The 23,032-nt window shown below is 45.4% G+C and overlaps 1 protein-coding gene across 1 annotated transcript in view; it reads left to right on the top strand.

The window, feature by feature from the left end:
* Positions 1–10,408: 10,408 nt before the first annotated feature.
* Positions 10,409–23,032, top strand: part of KCNQ5 (potassium voltage-gated channel subfamily Q member 5) — a 301,315-nt gene continuing 288,691 nt past the window's right edge. The window contains exon 1 of the mRNA XM_075414513.1: positions 10,409–10,796. Within this exon, the coding sequence (XP_075270628.1) occupies positions 10,441–10,796 (356 nt within the window). The 5' untranslated portion in view covers positions 10,409–10,440. The remainder of the gene's footprint in view (positions 10,797–23,032) is intronic.

Here is a 23,032-nt window from a genome sequence, read left to right as displayed (position 1 = left end):
CTGTTTGTTTTGTCGTGGGGGATAAGATCCTAATCTACATTACTTGGGGTCTAAAGCAATATTGCTCTTCCAAAATTATCATCAGCATTGCAAATTCTCCCCTCTTCAGAAAATAAAGTCAGTAGTTTTTCATCAGTTGAGCAGAAGTAAACAATAAAATATTTGTGACTATCTGGGGCTCATTTGTTTCAGCAGGCAACTGCCTCCACCGTTACGCTACTCGAGTGTACAGATTCGGTCTGGTAACAGAGAGGTATCCTTATCTGTATGGATTTAAATATGGAAAGAGACAGTGAATGGAAAGAACAACCTCAATCAGATATTTTAAGTTACAACTGAGTCGTGTGTTTATGGCCCCAGACAGCGCGCTCGGCAAAATGTTCCAAAACACTCATCTCTAAGCTTTCAAGCGTTTCTCACTTCTGCTCAAGTGAAACATTTTGAGAAAAGGAAAAAAAAAAAGTTTGCTATCAGGATGTCACACGAGTAAGGTGGAATCGTGGTGATAACCACTTCCAACTGAGTTATGAGGGTAGTATGTTGCTTTTCTTTATCACCCTTCGTTATCACCTGGGCCATCATGTCTTTCTGAAATATGTAAGAGTTTTTCTTCCAGTACCTGATCTTCAAACTACAAAAATCATTTTAGAGCCATAGTTTTATAATGCACCTTTTAGAAGATAATGGCTTAAATTTCTAATTTCTCTCTTTACTGCAGTGATAGGATAGCTGCCCCTATAAACCAGTCTGGATAATATGTCATATCTCTCTTCAGCAGCTACTGCACACATGATATAGGAAACTCTCCTGCTACTGGTTACTCATTAAAGTTAAGTGATAGGGATCCACATGGTAAGGTTAAATTTCAACACTTTAAACCCTGCTGAAAGTTGCTAATAATAATGTTTAATTTTCATTCCAAGCATTTATGGTATCATCAACCTGAGCTGGTCTTCTCATTAGTTGGAGCCAATGAACCTCCCTGCAGAATAACAATCTTCAAGCAGAATAACAAAATAGAGGCAGAATTTGACCCCTGCTTAAATTAGACAACCTATTGGTTTTAATGTGAATGTCCCATTAACCAGAGGCAAAGTCTGACCAAGATTTTCAAAAAGGACTAGAGATTTCAACATCCTAGTAGGGAAATGCTAACAGAAACATAATTTTCAAACCAGGAGCACTCAACACTTTCTTAAAATGGTCCATTACGTAGAGCAAATTAAATAACTAATCCCTTTTGAAAAATACAAATTTTGAAATGCTGCCTTTTTATTTGGCAAAAAACAGGTTTGCAACTAATGACCTGTAATCTCTTGGCACTGAAAAGTCTTGCTGTAAGAAGTTCAACCAAGTTCAAACCATCTCACAGGGAAAGAGAGGTGAGAAAAGGAAGGATGCCCGCTATGGCGGAGAAGACTGGAGAAAGGAAGGGGCAGTCAATGGGCTGCAGAGCGGTGGAACCTATGGTGGATACAGGGCAGGCATCTGGTCCTGTGCTGTTCCTCATGGTTATGCTTGCATGGGACAGTGCTGTGATGCCTCTTTTTGCTCATTCTCCCACCCTTCCGCTTTTTAGAGAAGGAATCGAAGGAGCTATGAGATCAAAGGCAGAAACCCCTGCTGTCCTCTGAACCCTCTGCCCCCTGCACATAAGGTTTGTGATTTTGCAGTGGGGGCAGGATATCAGCAGTGACAGATGCTTCCGTGTCCTTACAGTATCGACCAGGTCAAACTTATCAATGGGTTTTTATTTCACACAGTAGGTCATAAAGTATTCATTGCCCTAGGTCATCTACACTCATAGAATAATTTAGGCTGGAAGGAACTGCTAGAGGTCATCTACTCCAACCTGCCCAATGCATGGCTCTTGTTGAAGTTATGTCATGTTGCTTGAGGTCTGCTAAGCTTCAAAAAACTCCAAGGACAGAGATTTCGGAACTGTATGGGCACCTGTGCCAGTGTGCGACCACCGTCATGGTAAAAGTTTGTGGGTTTTGCCTTATAATCTGTATTTGGACTTCTTGTTCCTCATGTAAATACTCCCCTGCTAAATCTGGCCTATGGCATTTAATCTTCGTCTCCCCCACCCTACAAGGATATTAAAAAATACTTTTGGGTCCTACATTTCCTTGCAGACTATGATATACATGGAGACATAAAACAAGCTCGCTTTAGATACATCACAGCTTCTATTTTATTTCTCTTCCAAAATGAAATAAATACCTCCAGACTTTCTCTAAGAACACAGCTTCTAGACCACCCCTTTAAGCTGCGTGCCCTGTTCTCTACCACCAATTTAGTCCCCATGTTTATGATTCATGCTTACCTGTTGTAAACTCTGTCTGTTATTTTCGCTGTCTCACAGCCTCGCTAGATTGCCTATATTCCTCTTAACCTTTGCTTTCTTGCTTTTCCTCTTTCTCCTGCTGGAGATTTTCGGAGTGCATGCTTTAGGATGATATTTAAGGACACGGGTAAATCAAGTGCCTAACCATGGCTATAGAAGCCTAAGGAGTTCCTTTCTGATGGGTTATGGTTCCAACAGCTCCAACTGAATCTCGTTACTCATCCAACGGGAGCTCTCGAGGGCCATACTAACCTTAAGCACTCTCTTCTCTGCCTTTGCAGTTTACCTAATGACAGGAATAAATCTCACTGAAGTCAACAGGAATGCAGCAGCAGAAAGGAGGAGCCCCAAGCATACAATTCCTACAAAAGATTTCCCATGACTAGTTGTCCTCTGATACAGTAATGGAAACACGTGCTGTCAGAATTTGTATCCATTCCAGCTTTCTGTGGTGCCTCTAGTATACGAGTAAGTTCTTGTTGTGTCTTTGAGGATCATTGATGCTGTCAAATTATTTGAACAGGCACATTGAAAATGCCAAATATTTTTACAATTTTTATCAAAATTGCAGTAAATTATTTTTGTTTTAAAATGTACCTGCAGAATATATTAGGTTGATGATTAACCATCTAATTTAGAAAGAATGTTACTCCTATTACAATGAATTACAGTCATTTAGTTTTGAGTCCTGTGTTTGTGCTATGAATAAAGCCTAAGACACAAGAACATTTGCATGCAAGATGAACAGCTGATGATCTTTTGAGAATGCTAAATCACTCCTAGATCTCAACAGAAAATGAAGATGCCAGGAAACTCTGTGCTTGAAGTCCTATTCCAAGAGCAGAAACCAGACTCCTATGTCAGGACTAAGTCATCTCACCAATGCTCGAGGCGTACAGGCACCTCTATATGAGGGTGACAGAAGCCAGGGCACCAAACAAGGAACCTCTTAAACTGGCCAGAAACATGCAGATAGTATCTCCTTTTGTGTCCCGTACATGAGATTAGTGATGCTGCTAACCTTCTGTAGTGGTCAGTGGTCAAAGCATTCCCTCCAGTCTCAGCATGGCTCTGCTGCCCAGGAGAAACACCTAGAGATGTTCAGCATTTCTGAAGTACAAGCACCCTGAGGTAAGAGCACCTGAAGCAGCTGGCTCTCTCCGTGCTACTCTGCATAGATTTTATTCAAATTATTTGGGCCAGAGAGGACAAAGGTGAGTACCTCTCCTCTATGAACAAATTAACCTGTGGAAACGAGTGGCATAAATGCAAATTATGTTCCAGTTGATTCAAGTGAAGGCTGACAGGCTTCCAGGTACCACTGATAGGCTTCTAGGGCCATGCAGATGATCAGAGGGCTGGAACACCTCTCCTATGAGGACAGGCTGAGAGAGTTGGACTTGTTCAGCCTGGAGAAGAGAAGGCTGCGGGGAGACCTTATAAGAGCCTTCCAGTACCTGAAGGGGCCTACAAGTGAGCTGGAGAGGGACTTTCGACAAGGCCTTGTAGTGAAAGGATGAGGGGTGATCTGTGAAAGAGGGTGGATTTAGATTAGATATAAGAAAGAAGTTCTTTACTCTGAGGGTGGAGAGTCACTGGCACAGGTTGCCCAGAGAAGCCGTGGCTGCCCCTTCCCTGCAGTGTACAAGGCCAGGTTGGATGGGGCTTTGAGCAACCTGGTCGGGTGGAAGGTGTCCCTGCCCATGGCAGGGGGTTGGAACCAGATGATCTTTAAGGTCCCTTCCAACCCAAACCATTCTATGATTCTATGATTTTCAGAAGAAAAGTCTCAGGTGATTCTGAAATATTAACATCAAAAATGTCAATGCCTCAAAGATTAGGCCACAGTTGAATAGGAATTTTCAAAATCAGAGCTGCCATAGTACAGGCAGAAGAGATGTGCAGAGAAGGGGAAAGAAGAGATGACCAGAAGTTCATGTCTGGGAAATAATGATGGACACTACAGTCTAAAGCAAAAGCTTATAGTGAGATACATCAAAATATCAGCCACCAGCTTCTTTCAGGTACAGCTCTAAATGATCTAATGCATAAACTAAGGCTATGCATTGCTGTGTCTTAAAGGAATTTTGTTAACTCTTGGGATCAAGCTGAGCTTTCACAGAATATTTCCTCCATACCCAAAGAAAACAGAAACTATTCCAAACCAGAAAAATCCTTACGTGTCTCCTACACTAGAAACCTGAAAAAAAGTATGTCCTCTTGCTGAATTCCTAAGTAGCCATATTCTGACCTTGCCAGGTTTCTTCAGGTCTGCTGTGGGTTATTACCACGCCTGCTCAAAAGAATGGCCGACTTGCAAGCTAGCCAAATTGCACTCTTCTCCTGGATAGCAACAAATTTTGAAGACAATATCCCAAGGATCTCTTTTCTTATTTAGAAACTGTGTTTGGCTACAAAAGACTGCATTAAACATTAACATTTTTGATTGGCATATTTTCTCCAAATCTTCTAGGTATTTTGGGGAATATGATTTTGAAAATCCAAGTATTTTAAGAAATGGAACCTTCCTATCTGAAAAAATGTTTCATATTCTATTTATATTATATTCCCAGCTTCTGTATGGTAAACTGCTCTGCAATTCTCAGTATAGAAAGTTGGGGTTTTTATTCTTTTAAATGGTCCGATGTTTTGGTTTCACTAGATTAGAGAGTGGGAATGGTCCATCGAGCAGGCCCTGTGGCAGAGCTGACACCATTCAAAGCATACGGTCTTGTTTTGTCACCAGAATGTTTGCTCAGGAGTCCGGATAGTTGAATTACAGAGCGAGGAGGCTTAGGAAGGAAGGAAGAAAAATGCCACAAAATTGTTTAGAAAACCCACAGAAAATGAAAGGGAAAGTAAAAGAGAGGAACAGAAGAGCCATTTAGGAGAGAGGGTGTTGGGGTCTGGCAATGACTTTACAAGAGAGGCATGCCTTATTAACGGAGAGTGATGTTTAGATGTTTAGTTAAGTAGGAATCGATGGAATCAATTAATTCTCTTATCAAGGACAAATATCTGATGAGTGAGAGGAAATAGCAGACGTCAGGAAGAAAAATGAACATTTTGTTAGGACAGCCAGACGGCACAGGAGCAAGGCCTGGGATGTCTGCTGTTGAGCTGGACCTGGAGAGGAGAGCAGGCCAAACCATTCTTCCAGCTGGGCAGGAGCAAACAGCTCCTGGCAGAGGAAGGGGCCCGCTAGAAACAGTTTGGGAACTGGCCCTGTTTTTTTCAGGTGTAATAACCAGGCATAGATATTACTAGCATACCTCCAGCCATGGAGGCACAAGTACTGCGAGTAAGTCATTCACGCCTTACACTCCGATTAAAATTTAGGCTGTGCTGGTAATAATCCAGAGTGATCATCAGCTGTGAAAGTCTGGTCTCGGGACAGCTCTTTGTGGAGACAGGTCTTCCTCAGAGTTAGCAACCTCACAGCAGTCTAAGAGCAAGGTCAACACAGAAAGGGATATCAAAGCTAAATTACTTTTAAAGGTACTCCCTCGAGTTCAAGGTTAAGGGATCTCAGGAAGAACACACTGGGAAGGTCGGGCAGTCCTTTCTACTGTGTTCAGTGGGTGAATGCCTTATGCTACTGACGGTCATGCTTCTTTCATTTCTGTGAAAAACCTTGCGGGAAAATATTGCAACATCTTGGAATATTAGTGTGATACATATAATGTTCCAACATTTTGGAATATTAATATCAGAGCCCTGCTACAGCTGCTAGCATGTTACATGACTAACTAGACTGCTTGTGATATGCATCCTAACATGCCGTTCACCTCATCTGACATTTTGCTAATGATTTATTATGCAATAGTGATGCTCAGTTTGGGTTTCCTGGAGATGCATTCCACATATTGCAGGCCACACAACAGGTCCACACAGCAAATCAATTGTTCCTAACACCTAAGCGCTTTGAAAACTTATTCCTGACCTTATGCTTGTCACCAAGAATAGCTATAAATATCCCCTCCTCCATATAATTAGGCAGAAAGCTAAAAATCTCACAAAGAGATGCAGAACTAGAGGGTACATGATACCTCACAGTATTATATAACACAAAAAAAATATTATTAACAAGCAACTCGAACTCAAAACATGATACCTTGGTAAACTGACCTTTGCAAAGCGTTGCTGCGAAGGCCCTCCAGCTTGCACTCTGGCTGCTTTTCTGTTCAAAACAGCCACTGTGTGTACGTGATTTGTACCGTCCCCCCTTTGCAGCGTGTGAGCATCTTACACTGTTCCGTGAATTCATGCCAACAGCTCCTCTCTCCACGAACGGATTGCTACCACTCCCTGTGACAGATACGTAACTGAGGCACAAAGACAAAGAGATTTTTCAAACCCGTGCGAATACTAAAAGCTGCATATAGGTACGCAACTGGTTTTCAGCAGCTCAGTAAGCATCTGACTGTGACTTGAGGCAACTACGTGCTCCGGTCCTTTGGACTTGGTGTGGGCAGGCTCCAGCTCCTACCTGGCCTGGCAGCACAGAGCGAGGCAGCGAACCAGACACCCTGAGCTCTGGCCACTGCCCTCCAACCCAGACAGTCTTCTTTGTTTCCCTCTTTTTTTTCCCTGTGACAAGGTTCTCCTATTAGTATCTACCCCGTGGCACGAATACACCTGTGCTTTGCAGAATTCCTGTTACTTATCTGAAAATGCAGTCCTTCTGAAGGCCTGCCTTAACTTCCAGTGTGGCTAACCCCAAAATTGCATTAGTAAATGGCTTGGAAAAGAAGTTTACATGCAGTTGCAGAAACGATTTTATTATAAATAAGGGAAAAGGGAAATATTACTGCTGTTTAAATTATTTCCTCTCTTTTATTACGATGGATCTGGGAAACACTAATTTAAGACAACATACCACAAGTAACACATTGGAAAGAAAACCCTGAAAATCCCAAATATACGTAATGTTTTGTTGCTGATCAGAAAAGTTTACATGTATCAGCTGACCCTTCCACAAGTCAGGACATATAACATTTGACGTACACATTTGGAAAAACGCAACAAGATCTCAAAATGTGTGATTTACAGCTTTGGGAGAACACGTTGTTGCCATTTGCCATAAAGCACAGCAACAGCTCGTCCCCAGCCGCACTTCGGCGTGCCGTTTCCCTGCTCGCGCCGGCAGGCGGGATATATTGTACCTGCAGCCTCGAGAAGTCAAGATTCCTTGGGATGTTCTTGCCTTGGAGATTTCGCCAAGTAGATCCTCTTACTGACACCTGAACCCAGGGCGACCTTGGACCACGCGGACACGCTAGAATTTCACGCAACTCATCTCCGTAGCTATTATATAGTCTGAAGCCACAATATCAGGGGAATTTGCTGTTGTACAAATGTAGACCCGTATTTTGCAATAAATGCTTAGAGGAGGACTATCTTTTTTATGTAGCGTGGCCCTTTTGGTTGGTGCAGGGCAGGCAGCTGCCTGGGTGCTGCTGATCCGCTCAGCATTCAGCCAGCGCATCGTGCCCTGGTTATCTGACACATTAACAAGCAGGTTTTAGATTAATTACCATCAATCTCTTCCCATAATGCATACTTTGTAAAGCACTATTTTATAAAAGATAATAAATGGAAAAATACTTTTGCTCACACACTACAAAAATTCGTCATTAAGAGTATTACTTTGGTTTGCTTCAAGCTGTCCTGGCATCTATGGCTACATTTTGTTATTGCCCCATACTATTTGTGCTCACAGACCGCTTTCCTTGCTAGTATTTCAATTAATAGATGATTTTAAGCACCACTAGAGGGCACAGAATTATAACAATATTTCTCAGTGGATCACAAAAAGTACATCAGGAACACGAGGTCATTAATTTTCACAATTTATTGTCCAAATCCCCAGTTTAAAGCCTCGATCCTTCCAACAGCGACGCACGCGTGTAGTTCTGCTGCTGCAAGCTGTGCCGCTGCCCACCCACGGAAATCAAACGCAGCTCAGGGGCGAGCGTGCTTGCGGGACGGGGGCCTTGCTGAGCCTAACTGAGCGGGCTGGACCACGTGCTCCCAGGCGAACAGCACGGTTCAGCTTTCTGGAACTTCAGTACCAACCCTCAAATATTTTGTTCAAGTCACTAAGGCCAGCGGAGCATAAACCTAAGCAAGGTGCCGGAGGCCCAGCTGATGCGAGAGGCATGCTATACATCTTCAGCTGTAAGCGAGTACATAGGGAGGAGAAAAATGAAGAGCATAAACACTTGCATAACAACCCAGGGAAATGCAAACAAGTAGTAAATGAAGGATTAACTAACTCGATTTACAATTCAAAGGAGGAGGAGCAGATATGTGCCACTGGAAAGCTTAAATATTAATGGGGTTGCTGTGGATACTTGTATCCACTACTTAACATCTGTTTTGACATGTGTGCTGCTTCTGCCACCCCCTAACACCAGCGTGAGTGGCCAAGGCGGTTCACAGGACAGTGAGTTCCGCTTTGAAGCTGCCGTTGGTGGGGGAGGAAGCGCAGTGAAGCGAGGAAGAAGGTGAAGCTCTTCATTTAAAGACAACTGATTGAGTGGCACTGGAGACACTGCAGCAGGAAATTAATGCTGTTGATGTTTCCGAGTTGCTTTGGTAGAGGTACAAGTGTACGTCCACGGCCAGAGTATGACACCTGCTTGCTTCTTCTTTTCTGCAAGTTGGAGGTGGTGTGTTAATCACGGGCTTGCGAGCCTGGCATCTAACTAGCCAGTACGAAGAAACAAACCCGAAACTGAACTGAATTTCTGCACACCTCCATCGATTTTGGCACACCGCTGGCGTCCACACAGTGACTTTCCATTCACCCTTGACGAATCAGCCTCAGGTTGTCACACCGCGGTGCCCAGGGTGCCAAACCAAGCGGCCGACAGCCAGCCCTTCCCCGGCCGGCGGGTGCCGAGGTGCCCGGGCGCCGGCTCCCCCTCTCCCCGCCGCGGCCCCCGGGGAGGGGCGGCGGGCGCTGCCGAGCCCCGGCGAGCGGCACCGGCCTGGGGAGGACGGGACGGGACACACACACACCCCGAGCACCGGCGACAAACGGCGGCCAAAGACGGCGTCGGTGGCTCCGGGCGGGGAGGCGGCGTGGGTTTTCTTTTAGGGTTTTTTTTTTTTTTCCCCCTTCCCTCCTTCCTTCCCCCCCGCAAGCTCACCTCGATGCGGCGGGGAGTTAAAGGCCCGCTCTCGGCAGGGGGAGCTTTGTTTTCGCGGCGCAGCTCGGGCACCGAGCGGCTGCACCGCCGCGCTCCGCCCGCACCGCGCCGGCGACTCCGGGGCCGGGGAAGGGGCGGGGGGGAGCCCGCAGGGAGGGCAGCCCCCGCCGTCGGGATCTGCTCTCCCACCGCGGCGGGGGGCCGGGGCACGGCGGAAGCGGCGGAGCGGCGAGCCGGGCTGCGCCGCCCCCCCCGGGGGGGCACCCGGCGGATCGCCTGCGCTGCCCCGCCCGGGCCGGCCGCGCTCCCCGCCCGCAGCGGGGTCCCGCCGCCGGCCGAGCCTCCCCCGCGCCGCCGCCGCCGGGACTCACGGCAGTTTTCTGACTTTCTCGGACTTAAATGGACATTTCCCGGGAGCGCGCGTAGACCGCCTTTCTCCGCCGCCGGCAGCGAGAGCAACAGCTTGCCCGGCCCGGCCGGGACAAGTGCCGCGGGAGGCGGAGAGGGGGTGGAGGCGGCGAGAGGCAGCGCCGAGCCGCGGCCCGGAGCCCTCGCCCCGCGGCCTCTGCGCTGCGCGGAGTTGCCCTCCCGCCACCCCGTCCCGGGCCGCGGGGCCACGCCGGGCGCCGCTGCGGGGGCCGCCGCCCCGTCCCGGGCCGCGGGGCCACGCCGGGCGCCGCTGCGGGGACCGCCGCCCGGGAGCAGAGCGCACCCGGAGGGGGTGGGGGAAGCGCCCGCTCCCTCGCCGGGGCCCCCGCGAAGCTGCCGCAGCCCGGCCCGCCGCGCCGGGCGCCCAAAGTGGCCCGCGCCCCCGCGCCCCGCGGGCGCCGCCCGGAGACCCTCGGCCCCCGCTGCCTCCTGCGGGCCGCCGCCGCGGGGTGCCTGGCCGCCGCCGCCCGCGCCCTGCTCCGCCACGGCGCCCGGGGTGATGCCATGCCCCGCAACCACGGCGGCGGGGAGGAGGGCGGCTCCGCGGGGCTCTGGGTGAAGAGCGGCGCGGCGGCGGGCATGAAGGATGTGGAGTCGGGCCGGGGCAGGGCGCTGGCGAGCGCGGCGGCCCGCGGCGACGGCCTGCTGCTCCTGGGCACCGGCGGCGCGGCCGCCCCCGCCGGGCTGCGGGAGGGCCGCCGCGGGAAGCACGGCGCCCGCATGAGCCTGCTGGGGAAGCCGCTGTCGTACAGCAGCGGGCCGAGCTGCCGCAGGAACGCCAAGTACCGCCGGCTGCAGAACTACCTGTACAACGTGCTGGAGCGGCCCCGCGGCTGGGCCTTCGTCTACCACGCCTTCGTGTGAGTACCGACCCGCTCCCCTCTCCTCCCGCCCCGTCGCGTCCCGTCCCGCCGCCCGCACCTGCCCCGGGCCGGAGCCGCGGCGCGCACCGCCCCGAGCATCGCTCCGCAGCCGGTCCCCCGGGGAGGGCGAATCCTCCCGCCCGAAGTGCCCGGGGGGCATCGCTGCCACCTGCGGCGGGGCATCCGCGCAGCCCCCGGTGCGGGGTGATGGGGGGGGGGGGGGAAGGCTCGGTTCAGCCGGGCAGAAGGAGCGCGGCGGGGAGCGCACGGGCGCGGGAGGCCGCCGGGTTGCGCGGAGTGAGGGGGGGGACGGGGACTGCGGGGCGCGGTGCGTTCCGGCTTCGCGGGCTCCGGGCGCCGCGCGGTTTGAAAAAGTTCGCGCGGCGGGTTCCTCCCTCCCTCCCCCTCCCGCGTGTCTCCCGGCCGCGCGCGATCCCCGCCCCCGCAGGGAGCGCGGGTGGCGGCGCGGGGCAGCGACGCTTTCCATCCCACGCGTGTGCACGGCGCCGCGGGACGCGTCCCCCCCCATCCCCGGTCCCCCCGGGTGCGGCCACCTGCCACCCGCAGCGCCGGGGCCGGCCCCGAGGAGGGGCGCGGGGACCCCTCCGCACCCGCAGCCCGGTGTCTGCCGCGTTTTTTCCCCTTTGGCGGGGGGCTCCCCACGTCGCCCTCCTGCTGAAGGAGCCTGAAACACGCGTGGAGAGCCCTGCTCACAGAGGCTTGCCTGGGAGAGCTGTGCGAGGGGGGCCTGGGGTCTCTAGCTTGCTGAAGTACCCCCCGGGGTCGGTGGGGTTCCTTAGTTCATCAGCAGCCCCCTGTTTTTAGGGGTTTGGTGATGTTCTGGGGTAAGGCCCGGCTCGAAAAGCCTTTTGGATGGGTGGCTGAGCGAGACGCGTGATACAGACCGGCAAGGAGTCGTTGCGTCCTCGATGGAAACGTTGCGATAAATTGCGGAGGGAGGGTGATAAGCGTTGCTGTATCAGGGATATAATGCAAGGTATTTCTGTGTTTGGCTACAAGAAAATACACCGTGAATAAACCAGAAGATTTAGCTGCCGTGCTGTAGGTAACTGTATTTCCATGGTAGCCGCTGGAATCAAGCTAGCGGTTACAGAAGCTTCGGTAAAAAAAGCAAGTGTTCCCTGAAAGCGGTCTGGTAGCATAAAAATCACTCCCCTCCCAGCAGCAGGGGAATCCCCAAATCCTACTGTAACACAAATTTTTTGCAAGTGAAAAAATACTTTGCCAAAACCGTGGCAGTCTGATTAATAAGGCACTTGTGGATAGATTTATTTAGTAAATCGAAATTGCTGGAGATTTGTTTAGCAAATCAGTGTTGCTATAGATAACAAGCAGTAGAAACAATGTTCTATTTTATTCAGTGAAAGGATTTTTGTCCACTTAGATCTGCCCATTCTCTCTGTTTTACTGTGAAAATCGACTCTTACAGCTTGAACTTTCTTCTCGGAGGGCGTGTGTTTGGCACATTTTTGCTGTTTGGGTTCCTACAGGTGTTACCCCGCGGTGTAGATGGCTGTAAACGAATGTCGTGGGAGTCACCAGAGCATTCACCAGGGTCTGTCTTACTGCAGCGCCTGGGTTGCCATGCAAAATCCGCAAAGTGTAGTTTGGGACCTTTCTCTTTGAGATCACAACAAAAATCATTAAACCAAGGAAAGTTCAAGTTGGAAATTGAAAAGTTGACAAGTTTAAACCTCAAAGAAAAAAAAAAAATGTAAATGTCCAAACAGAGTGAAGTCATGACACAGCAGCACTGTAAACAAGGAAGATTGCCAGCTGCGTTTAGATAATTGCCTGCATAGAAAGAGTGCCAGTTTTAATTTTTAATTGCAAATGGAAATTTTGGCAGCTGTAAATGCCAACATTGTATCTTTTATCTGAGTAGATCTGTGTGAAAGAGCTTGAAACATTGCTGTAATATAAAGGCACCTAGTGATAATGCTATGTTTAAGGATCTGTCGCTGCTATGGTGTTTAAGATGCGTTTGAAGTTCCACTGGATTTCAATTTGACAGCCATCCGCGTTGCCAATCTATAAATTATTTTAATGTATTTATATAATTCTGATTTAATTGACTGCCAGATATTCAGATAATAGTTTTGGTGTTTCAGGCTCCATTTTTTTCCAGCCGCCTGATCAAATACAACTGCCTCTTGGAAAAAATACTTTCTTACAGAATTAAAAAAAACCCAACACCCAACTACTTGGAAAAAAGTCTCGAAGCAGGCAGGTAGGTTAGGGTTGCAGAGACATTGCGAAGTACGTGGATGAGACGCCTGCCCCTACCTCTGCTAAGCTGTTCTGGGCTGCAGCAGAGCCCGCGACAGCTCCGCACTCTTTCCGTTACGGGAATGGGCTATCTGGTGTGAGACTTTCTGTGTAGCTCATTGGTCTCCTGAAATGAAGCACATTCTCATACGCAGGTTGAACTAACACGAGGGTGGTTTCAGAGCATCAGTTTAAACTCTTTGATCTAGAAGTTTGTTTAGGTTTGTCTGTTTTTGAAGGAGGAAGTGGGGAATCAAGCACCAGTTACAAGTAAGAAACCATCCCTGCAGTGCTATTTTCATTTTTCATTTCCATAGGGAAAAATACTTTAGAGCTGAGAATTATGCACGGTTCACTCTTCTTTTTTTCTTTTTTTTCCCTTTCAAATAAGAGAAAAATCAGCCAACCACCTGAGGAACAAGTGTTGCGACCTGCATTCGGATGTCAATTAGTTTATTTGCAAATGTAACCTTGCAAAGTGCTGGAAAAGACAGCTGTTCTGCAAGCTTCTGCTACTAGGTGAAGGATTTGCTCTTGAGCAAAGGCCTGTCACTTCAGTATACTTACTCTGAGGAGTAGTGCCATAAATTGCATGTTTCTTGCCTCCTTTTTGTGTAAATCAGTAGCTCTTTGAATGGAAGCCCTAGCTAAGAATCTAAGACCTTTACTGCAAGTTTTTGAAAAACTGCGTTTTGGGTGCCACAGTCTTCTGCTCTTAATCATTCAGGAACACTGAAAATATGAACTCTTATAAAATCAGAAAAGAACATTCATACCATTTGCGAGTAATGAGTCAGTAACTTAAACCCCTGCTAGTAAAATATTTATGCCACACCACATCACCTACACGTGGAGCGTGTGCATACTTAATGCACATGTGTGCCTACGTTAAAATGCTGTGGCATGGTAACTTTGCAAAAGTATTGTCTTGGGGGGTCGTAAGATTTCTTTCTGGTTTTGCTGTTGTTTATTTAGATTATTTTGGGTTGTTTGGCTTGATGAAAGTGTATAGATGGTGCCTTAGAATGATCAAAGGGGAATTCCAGATTTGTTGCAAATTTAACTCTGCGTTTCGTCTTCAGTTGTCATAGGGATTTTCTATCGTTTTTATGCTTAATTGACATTCTGAAAAAGAGATGGCTAGAGAAATTCAGAAAAAAAATGCTTCTCTCTGATACTGTTGGTACTAGTAGCATACAATTGGTTCCATAAGTTTCCTAATTTAACATGTTGGATTTATTCCAGGGATAATAAAGTTTCTTACTGACTTTGTAATCTATTCCATGCAAAAGCCTTTAACATTTGCGGTGGGGATGTCCAGCTCTTTACAAAGCCACCACCTTTTGCTCTGGAAGCTTCTGGATCACAAATCGCAGGGCTGGATACGTGCACAAGGGCAGTATCACTTTGCATGACCTGTATTGCTAAGTTTCCATGGGCATCCTCTGTTGGCCGTTGCTGGAAATGAGATAGGGTGCTAGGAGAATTTATGAGCCCGTACGATGCTCTGCTTGTTCTTTGCGTTATTGATGGAAAAAGGCTTGAAAAATGATTTCCAAAAAAAAAAAATCTAATGATGCCCTCAAAGATTTAACTAGCTATTTTAGTTTTCCAGACCCGCTGGAAAGGACATAGCTTGCTAATGATCAGACAGTGATTGAACAGCAGCGTCTTTGCACACGAGCTAGCAGAGCTGCATCATACTGTGCCATTAGTGTAATTAGGGAGGTTCCACATTCTGAGTAAAAAACCAATAATGTGCAACAGCTTAAATACTTGCTTTTTCTCCTCCTATCAGAAAGTGGGAGAAATTATTTTATCTCTTTATTTTATCCATCTCAAGGCATCTAATGAACCAGTTTCAGGTGCTCTGTGGGTCGATCTGTGGCCTTCATCTTTTCAAGCACCCTTTCAGAGTCAGGGTCTGATGTTGTTAGGATAACAATGTATTTTTATATGCTTTAAAAAACCAAATAACAGCATGGTATTTACACATAACAAATAATAGGGTTGACAACATAAATGATGTGGCAAAGCAAATCTTATTAGGTACTAAGGAGGTCAAAATCTGAAACTGTTTAACTGTAACATCTGAACTTTAGTAGGCATTTTCTTTCATGGAGTGATAATGAATGATGGTGGATATTTAAATGCACTTCAGAATACATCTGCGCGTGTTAGCCTCGTCTGAGGCAGTCTGTGATTCTGTATGTGTGCATACTTAATCGTTGTCCGGAGGGGACCTGTGGAAGTCATCCAGTCCAACTGGACGGCACGCTCTTCCTAGTCACATCAGCTGGGCCCTATCTAGACGGGTCTCAGACTTTGATGGATGGAGGTCCCACCGCCTTTCTGAGTAACTTGTTGCAGGCCTGCACCACTCTCCTGTTGAAAAAAAGGTGGTTTGACATGGGGAGGGAAGGGCAGGAGAGCCAACCTGAACCTCTGAAGTGGCACTTTATGGTCAATGACCCTTTTTGTATCATCTGGCACTATCAAGAAGAATTTGGCTTTTTTATCCTTCTAATTTCCCCTCAAGTAGCTGTAGGCTGCTACTAGGTCAGCTGTTAGATCACCATCTTGCCAGACCGAACAAGTTCAGCTTCCTCAGCCTCTCTATGTAAGACACAAGCTTGAGGCCCTTGACTGTTTTGGTTGCTCAGCTGCACCTCTTCCAGCTTCTGCAGATCCCTGTTCAGCTGGGAGGCAGGGGGGGAGTCAAAACTTGGTGCCACAGTGTGAGGCCACACTGAGTAAGGGGGAAAAAGAACTTTCTTCAGCCTGCTGGCCATGCTCTAACATAGCTGTGTGTTGCTTGCCTTACTTCTGATGAGGGCATGCTGCTGGCTTGTACTTGAACTGCTGTATCCGCAGGAACCCCAAGGCCCTTTCCAGTGGGGGTGCCACCCAGGCAGAGGGTTCCCAGCCTGTACTGATGCATGGGATGGTTCTGCATCACAAGCAGAGCTCTGCTTTTGTATTAACTGGACTTCGTAAGTTTTTATGTTCACATCCTATATTTTCTTGTACTCAGTCACTATACCTTGACCCAAGAGGTGGAGATAAAACAATTGTTAAAACCGCTTGCACATTCTCTGTGATGGCAAAGATCATAAAATGGGCAACAACGCTTCATTCCTCCTCTTTCCTGGTATCGTTCGTGGACAGCAGTCCTCTCCTGGTACCCTGTCATGGGCAATAAATAACATCTAGCTTCTGTTTTTCACTTGGTTTTTGTTGGAGAGCTACTGCCCACCTCAGGATTTTCAGTAGATAAGTATCAGGAATGTGTCTCATGTGATGTATACTTACCTTAGTAAAATGTTGTTTCACTTTTTATTTTTTCAGGCGTGGTCTGCTAAGTTTTCTCATGTGTACTGGGCTTACTTTCTGACTCAGAAGTAGTGATCCAGGAGAAACAACTAATTTGCCGTGAAAATCAAAACTGATCCTCAACCTCCTAGAAAGAAGAGAACAAAAGGCTTGCTTTGAGAAAGAATCACCAAGACCTGCATTAGGGAAAGTTCATGCACGTGGACTATCTTCTATTTGTCATTAAGTTTATTTCTCAAACGACATAAGGAATCATGTATGAGGTTAGGAAAGTGGATAATAGCTTAGATTAGTGTTTTGGGTTTACAATTTTTAGATAAATGTACACCCTTTGCAAGCAGGGTCTTCTCCATCTCTTCCCCATCTCTTTAAGCAAGAAGTGAGATGAGAACTTTCTTTATAAATGTCTTTTTGCTGTAATTTTTTCCCTCATGCAAAAATCATTCAATCAGCAGTGTACTTGGGGATGAGAGTCTTGTCTTGGATCTGTTTTTCTTTGTGTGCCAGCCTCGGGCGTGACATTTCTTTTCTTTCTTACCGAGTGTCTTGTATGATGTGGGGACTCTTGGTGGAAATTTCTGTGGCCTCATACGGTGAAAGATGTTGCCCAAAATTACAGATGTTGTCCAGGGATTGGGCGATCTATGAAGAAGTAACGTGGCATTAAATACGTGCTGTCTCAAAGGAGCAGTTGTTTTAGAGGATGCAAGAAAGATTTTAGAAAGATTTTAATTGCCTGCGAGACAGTGTTTGTGTGACAGATTTTCAGAGTAGGCTCTAGACGATAGCTTAATGAGCTAGACACCTTTTTTTTTCAATACTTTTAAAGTTTATGCGGTACAGAACTTTTTAAAGCGGTAATAAAAGTCATGATACCTACACAGACTTGATGCTCTTTTAATGCTCCAAATCTGAAGATATTTTTAATAGCTGCTCACCCTGATTTACTGTTGTTGTTTGTACCTGAATGAAGTTTCCTGAACTGGATGAAAGTACAATTGAACTAGTATTTTTGCAATAATTGCAAGTAATTTCTAGCACCAACCAAATGGAATAGCAATGATCATGCAGCCATTAACAGTGATTTCCCTGTTCATGAGAATAAACATCATTAATAGATTTACCAATACTCATAAAAACACAGTGAAATTTTTCATAATATTTTCAGAGGAAAGGAAAAGCACGTAGTTTGTAACTTTATTAATCTTTTTAACAACAAAATATATAGAAGGAAAAACTTTTATTCCTAGACAATGTAAACTCCTGACATTGCAAATAACACTCACTGCTGTAAGGTAGTTGTTTCCTAGCATTTCTAAGGTAAAACTTAATTGTCATGTGTTTAACATGTTTGTGTGGTTCATATCTCCGTTACCATAAATGTCTGATGAAAATTAATGAGATTTGCCACAGATTTTAATTGAAGCAAAAGTGACTCTTCTGCACACAGGTAAAAAAGATGAAGTAGAAAGCATAAATAATACTATCTAATGAAAAAACTTTAGCATGTATACGTAATAGACATTATTTGCTGCATTATTCTTAATGAGGCAGATGTTCATTCTTACAATAAATGTTACTTTTTCCCTTTGCAAATGATTAACACAACAGAGCATGCATTTCTGGCTTTTTTTTAATGAATGCTGGTGTATTGAGATTCACTTCTAAATATGTATTATATAAAACTATACTGAGTTTGGGAAACTTGTATTTTTTTTTTCTCCCTTCTTGTTTTCTCTGAGAGAGGGTTTTTTTTAAGTTTAGTTTACAGATTTCCTGTGAGAGAGCAGATGTAGATTACCCAAGGGATTGCCACCACATGTCAGTTAAGGTAGAAAATTCATTAGCTGTAAGGTTTATCAATAGCAAAATAATTTTAAGCAGTTGCTGTGCTCATGTGCAAAGTAAACTTCTTTTAAAGATATTAATTAAAAATTCAAAGGCTGTCTTACAGGTCAGCTGCGCTTAATCAAGAAGTATTTTCAATTTTCTGTGGAACGTTAGGTTTATCTTGTGATAGCTGTCTGAGCTGCAGTGTAATTGCGTTACAGGAAGCTCAGCAAAACGTTCATCATTTTGGGCAATGAAGTGTAGTCTCAGGCAGTGCCTTCTCCTTGAAAGACTGTGTGATTACTTGTTAATATATGCACTCTGGTCCAGTGGTTCAGAGGCGGACACAGTCCTCCAGCTAGATATATCTGAATTTCTCTGTTTGGCCTTCACTTAAGAAAATCTTCAAACATAAATGTGTGTCTTTTCCCTAACAGAGATGGACATAAATATGCAAGTAAGCATTTTATTGAAGAGTGGATGATTTTCAAAGGCATGGAGTACCTGCAGCTTCCTTTCATTATTCTGTTGTACATTCAATGGGTAATTCACTTTTTTCTCCCCACTTGTATAGAATGAAGTTTAACAAATGAATCATGCTCTTAAACTGATTAGAAATAATGAAGAAAGGAAGTTCTGTACCTGCCCACTGCTTGATTTAAGCAATATATTCCTGTTTGTCTTGGCTTCCTTCTTGCTTTGAGACTCCCTAGTTCAAAAAAACAAATGTATTACGCCTTTCAAGATTTCTGTAGAGTTTTAATTATTTTCTTGTAGTCATACCCAATATCATATGATAGCAACAGCCAGCAGACAAATACGACCAAACCAGGAGAGTAAAATCTTTCTGCTTTGAGAAGTAAAAAAACTAGTTCACTAGTGTAATAGATTAGAGCATCTGCACACACCCTTTTGAGGTTGCTCAGTCAGAAATAGCATCTAACTTGTCCTAGGGTAATAAATTTTATTGGTTTGTATGGCCTAAGCTCATCCATAACCATGGTATCAGAGAATTACCCATTAGAAGCAAATGCACAAATCTTACTCTTCCAGGCTGTCGTGGCAGGAATGCACTTACAAGTTACTGCTGGGGCGTTTCTAAATAAGCATAAGGATCCTGACATACTTGAGAGGGCCTTTTGTGGGAAGATGGAAATGAAATATTGTTTTGGATGCCTTTCTGTTAAGTGGTGGGGGTGGAGGGCCACTCATCCTTGGCAGTGAGCTTAGAAAAGCAGGTTGGTCTCCCCAGGAGACAAGTCTGTATCAGTAATCGCATCTTTGCAGTGCTATAACTGCCATGTCTTCAGAGTATGACAGGCGAAGGCTCAGTCAAAGCTGGCGTGGTGAGGCTGGAGCAGCATCCACACCGCAGCGGGGGCTGGTGAGCAGGTGATGTCCTCGTCCCTTCAGGTGGCCCAGCACCAGGGAAGAGGCACTGCCAGAAAATCACACAGCAAACTCAATCAGCTTGAAAAACTCTTTTACATCCAAGAAAGTTATGCTGACTGGGGTTGGAAGTAGTCTTTAAAATCACTAGGAGGAAAGAAATCTCTGTTTCTGCTCTCGTCTCTGTGCAGTGATGCTTTCCTGTAGAGTCAGTGTTTTTCACATGCATGAGATGAACCATTGCCACGGGAAGGAGCAGAGTCTTGCTCTTTGCTGCTCTCCGCAAAGGAATGCGTATAGGTGGCAGGAGATGTAAAGCAGCGTGTGAATGAGCTACTTGCAGGTATCTGTGGAATGGGGGGGAGAGAAGAGTCTGTGCTGGCAGTTGGAGGGCTTTTCTTAGCCCTGTCGCTCAGACCCTTCTGAAGTGCATTTGGGAGGCAGAACTTAACATCATAGAACTGTAGAATCATTTGGGTTGGTAAGACTTTTAAGATCATCGAGTCCAACTGTAAAGTTAACACTGCGAAGTCCACCACTAAACCATGTCCCTAAGCAGCACATCTACACGTCTTTTAAATACCTCCAGCAATGGTGACTCAACCACTTCCCTGGGCAGCCTGTTCCAATGCTTGATAACCCTTTTGGTGAAGAAATTTTTCTTAATATTCAATCTAAGCCTCCTCTGGTGCAACTTGAGGCTGTTTCCTCTTGTCACTTATTACTTGGGTAAAGAGACCAACACCCACCTTGCTACAATCTCCTTTCAATGTCCTTTTCTCATGCCTTTGTCCTCACCTTCTTGTTTTTACTAGAAATGTTAATTAAATGTTGTCTTTTCCAAGGAGGTTCCAGTACACCTCCTGTGCAACTATAGTTAGTTGCAATAAGTGTGCACGCTCTGAAGTGATTTATTCAGTTGCTAGTCATCTAATATGTGAGTGTTTCTCACTTTGAGATGTCCTGACTGCATCTGTAGACTGAAGATGAAGCAGAATTTAGAATAAAAGAGGAACAGCTTTGCTAACATCTGTGGGTGTTGTAAATTTTTATATAATAGAACAGTTTGTTCAAACAGATGAATTTCTTTCCCCTTAAGCTTAGAAACAATAGATTTCATTTAGTGGTTGATGATACTGTCTGGAAAGAAGTTAGCCTTCCTCAAAGGTCACACTGACTGCTGACTAAGCTCGTGATTTGGCTTCCGCGAATAATCTGTTTGCTGGGGTATTGAAATTGAGAGATCGTTGTAGGCAGAGATGAGGCAGGTGATGATCCTGAATTATGAATACTGTTCGGTAGGAATTTGATTTTCATCCTGAAAATGCTTGTAGACATACTCTTTTTTGTGGTGTCATTAATAGTTTTAGACACTTACATGGTAGTTAGTAGAAACCATCAAACTGAACATTGATAAGAGCTCTGTCTTTCAGTCCAGGGTGATGGCGAAACTCCATCTCAATTAGAGACAGGTTTATAAAGCTTCTGAAGTTGTGCTCAAGGACTTTTCTATGGAGAGAGGAAGGCCTATCCTGAAATCTTCAAAGCTGCTACGTTGTGTACATGCGGGCACTCCACATGAGGTTTTGCTGTTTGGAGAGATTATGCAGAGAGTTACGGTGAGAGCATTGGTGGAATCGCAGAGGCAGGAGGAGTTATCTAGGTGGGAACAAAATCATGGAGGTGAAGGAGAATTTATGAATGTCTATTGGACTGTAACAGTACTCAGCTGATACTGGATAGGACTTTAAGGTTAGCAAGGTGTTTGTCTTGTAATAATAATATGTTTTAAATTAACATTTTCCCCCTTTTATTATCTGCTTTCTGTAGAGAGAAAGCTGGAGTCCGGGTGTGAATCAATTTATTAGATTTATATATAAATAAAACATGGTATTGATCATTATATTTTTCTTCCACTGAAGTCTTGACTCTGTGTGCAGACCTGAGGAAATAATCAGTAATATTTTTACTACAACATGAGCATTTTATACACTACCTGATCATTTTTCTGATCGCTTTTCCTTTGCTAAATCTGTAAATCTCCTTGCTGAGATTGAGCCTCAGCTGGTTTATTCCTGTCTGGGTCCACCCTAGGCCTCGGTCACTTTTTAGCTGCTCTTGCGCATTGTTGGATGGAAAGGGATGCGGCTGGGTCAGCACAGTGCAGCCCAATCTCTGACCTCCTGCGTGGCTACATCTGCACTTGGAGGAAAACCCAGGGAGGTGCGTGTGACATTCCAGTACTCCTGAATACCCTTTAGCTCAGTGAGAAATACAGTCATTATGGACTTTTTCTACAGGAAGGAATTCAGTCAGTCTTATTCATGTCCAGGGAATTTCTCCTTGAAACGATAGCTGAGTTAATGATATCCATAAAATACCAAATACATCTAAAAATATGATAATATTTAATTAAATGTTGTTATTGCTGCTGTTCATTAAGGGCAAATCTGGAGCTCAAGGAGCTGTACCAAAATGAAGCGCAATCTCACACCAGTAAGTGTCAGAAGAGAAGTATTTACTTCGAAAAATCCTTTATGATTTTGGTCTTCAGTATTTTTTCATCTGCCTATGTCTGTAAACTACCTCACTGCAATGAACGGTCATGGCATTCTTTTTGGCTTGCCTTTATCATCAGCTTTAGGAATTAATCATCAATAATATAACGGATACTGACTGAAAACTTGGATATGTTAAGACAGTGCAGTGACATTTCAGATGCAATCTGTATCTGGAAGACAAAATTAACTAGCAGAGTGCTCAGTATTTAAGAAATATGTTTTTTATGAAATGCTGATTATGTTTTCAGGTTGATTAATCCCTGGAAAAATTGTATTCTTTTCTGTCTTGAGTGTAAAAGAGGCAAATATCTATGAAATAAGACTAAAATGAAAATGATCCTGGATGAAAACGTGAACAGTTGTAAAGATTTTAAAGTCGTTTAGAGAACAATCAGTCAAGAGGTCTGAAGTGTATTTTGATTTTGGGAATAGGAAAAGTGTAGTAGGGAGGCCCAGTCTTCTCCCAACACCTCCACTTAGCATTCTGCAATGAACTAGTGTTTGCCTTCATCGCAGTCCGGCGCGTATCGCAGAGCCGTGTCTGATGAACACGCAGGGTATCTGTTGTATTTGGTGTGCTGCAAAGGCTCGGTGATAAAGCTCTGTCTTCCAGCCTTGTCTTTAAACATGAAGCATACAGTAATGAATGCGTAACGTTGGCAGGTTATGCTGTTCCAAGTATGGATCTGTGGATTAATTTCAAACGGAGGGCTGCCTTGCCTACCTCTAGAGGGTGTGCAGGTGACGGCAACAAATCACTATGCATACAGTTCATACTGTTCTCTGACAGGAAGATAAAACTGGTATCTCGTAGCCTAGCCCTGGGAATTG

Source organism: Opisthocomus hoazin, chromosome 2 (assembly GCF_030867145.1).
Source record: "Opisthocomus hoazin isolate bOpiHoa1 chromosome 2, bOpiHoa1.hap1, whole genome shotgun sequence".
Lineage (NCBI taxonomy): Eukaryota > Metazoa > Chordata > Aves > Opisthocomiformes > Opisthocomidae > Opisthocomus > Opisthocomus hoazin.
Note: the sequence above shows the minus strand (reverse complement) of the source record. Positions and strands in the feature narration are given on the sequence as shown.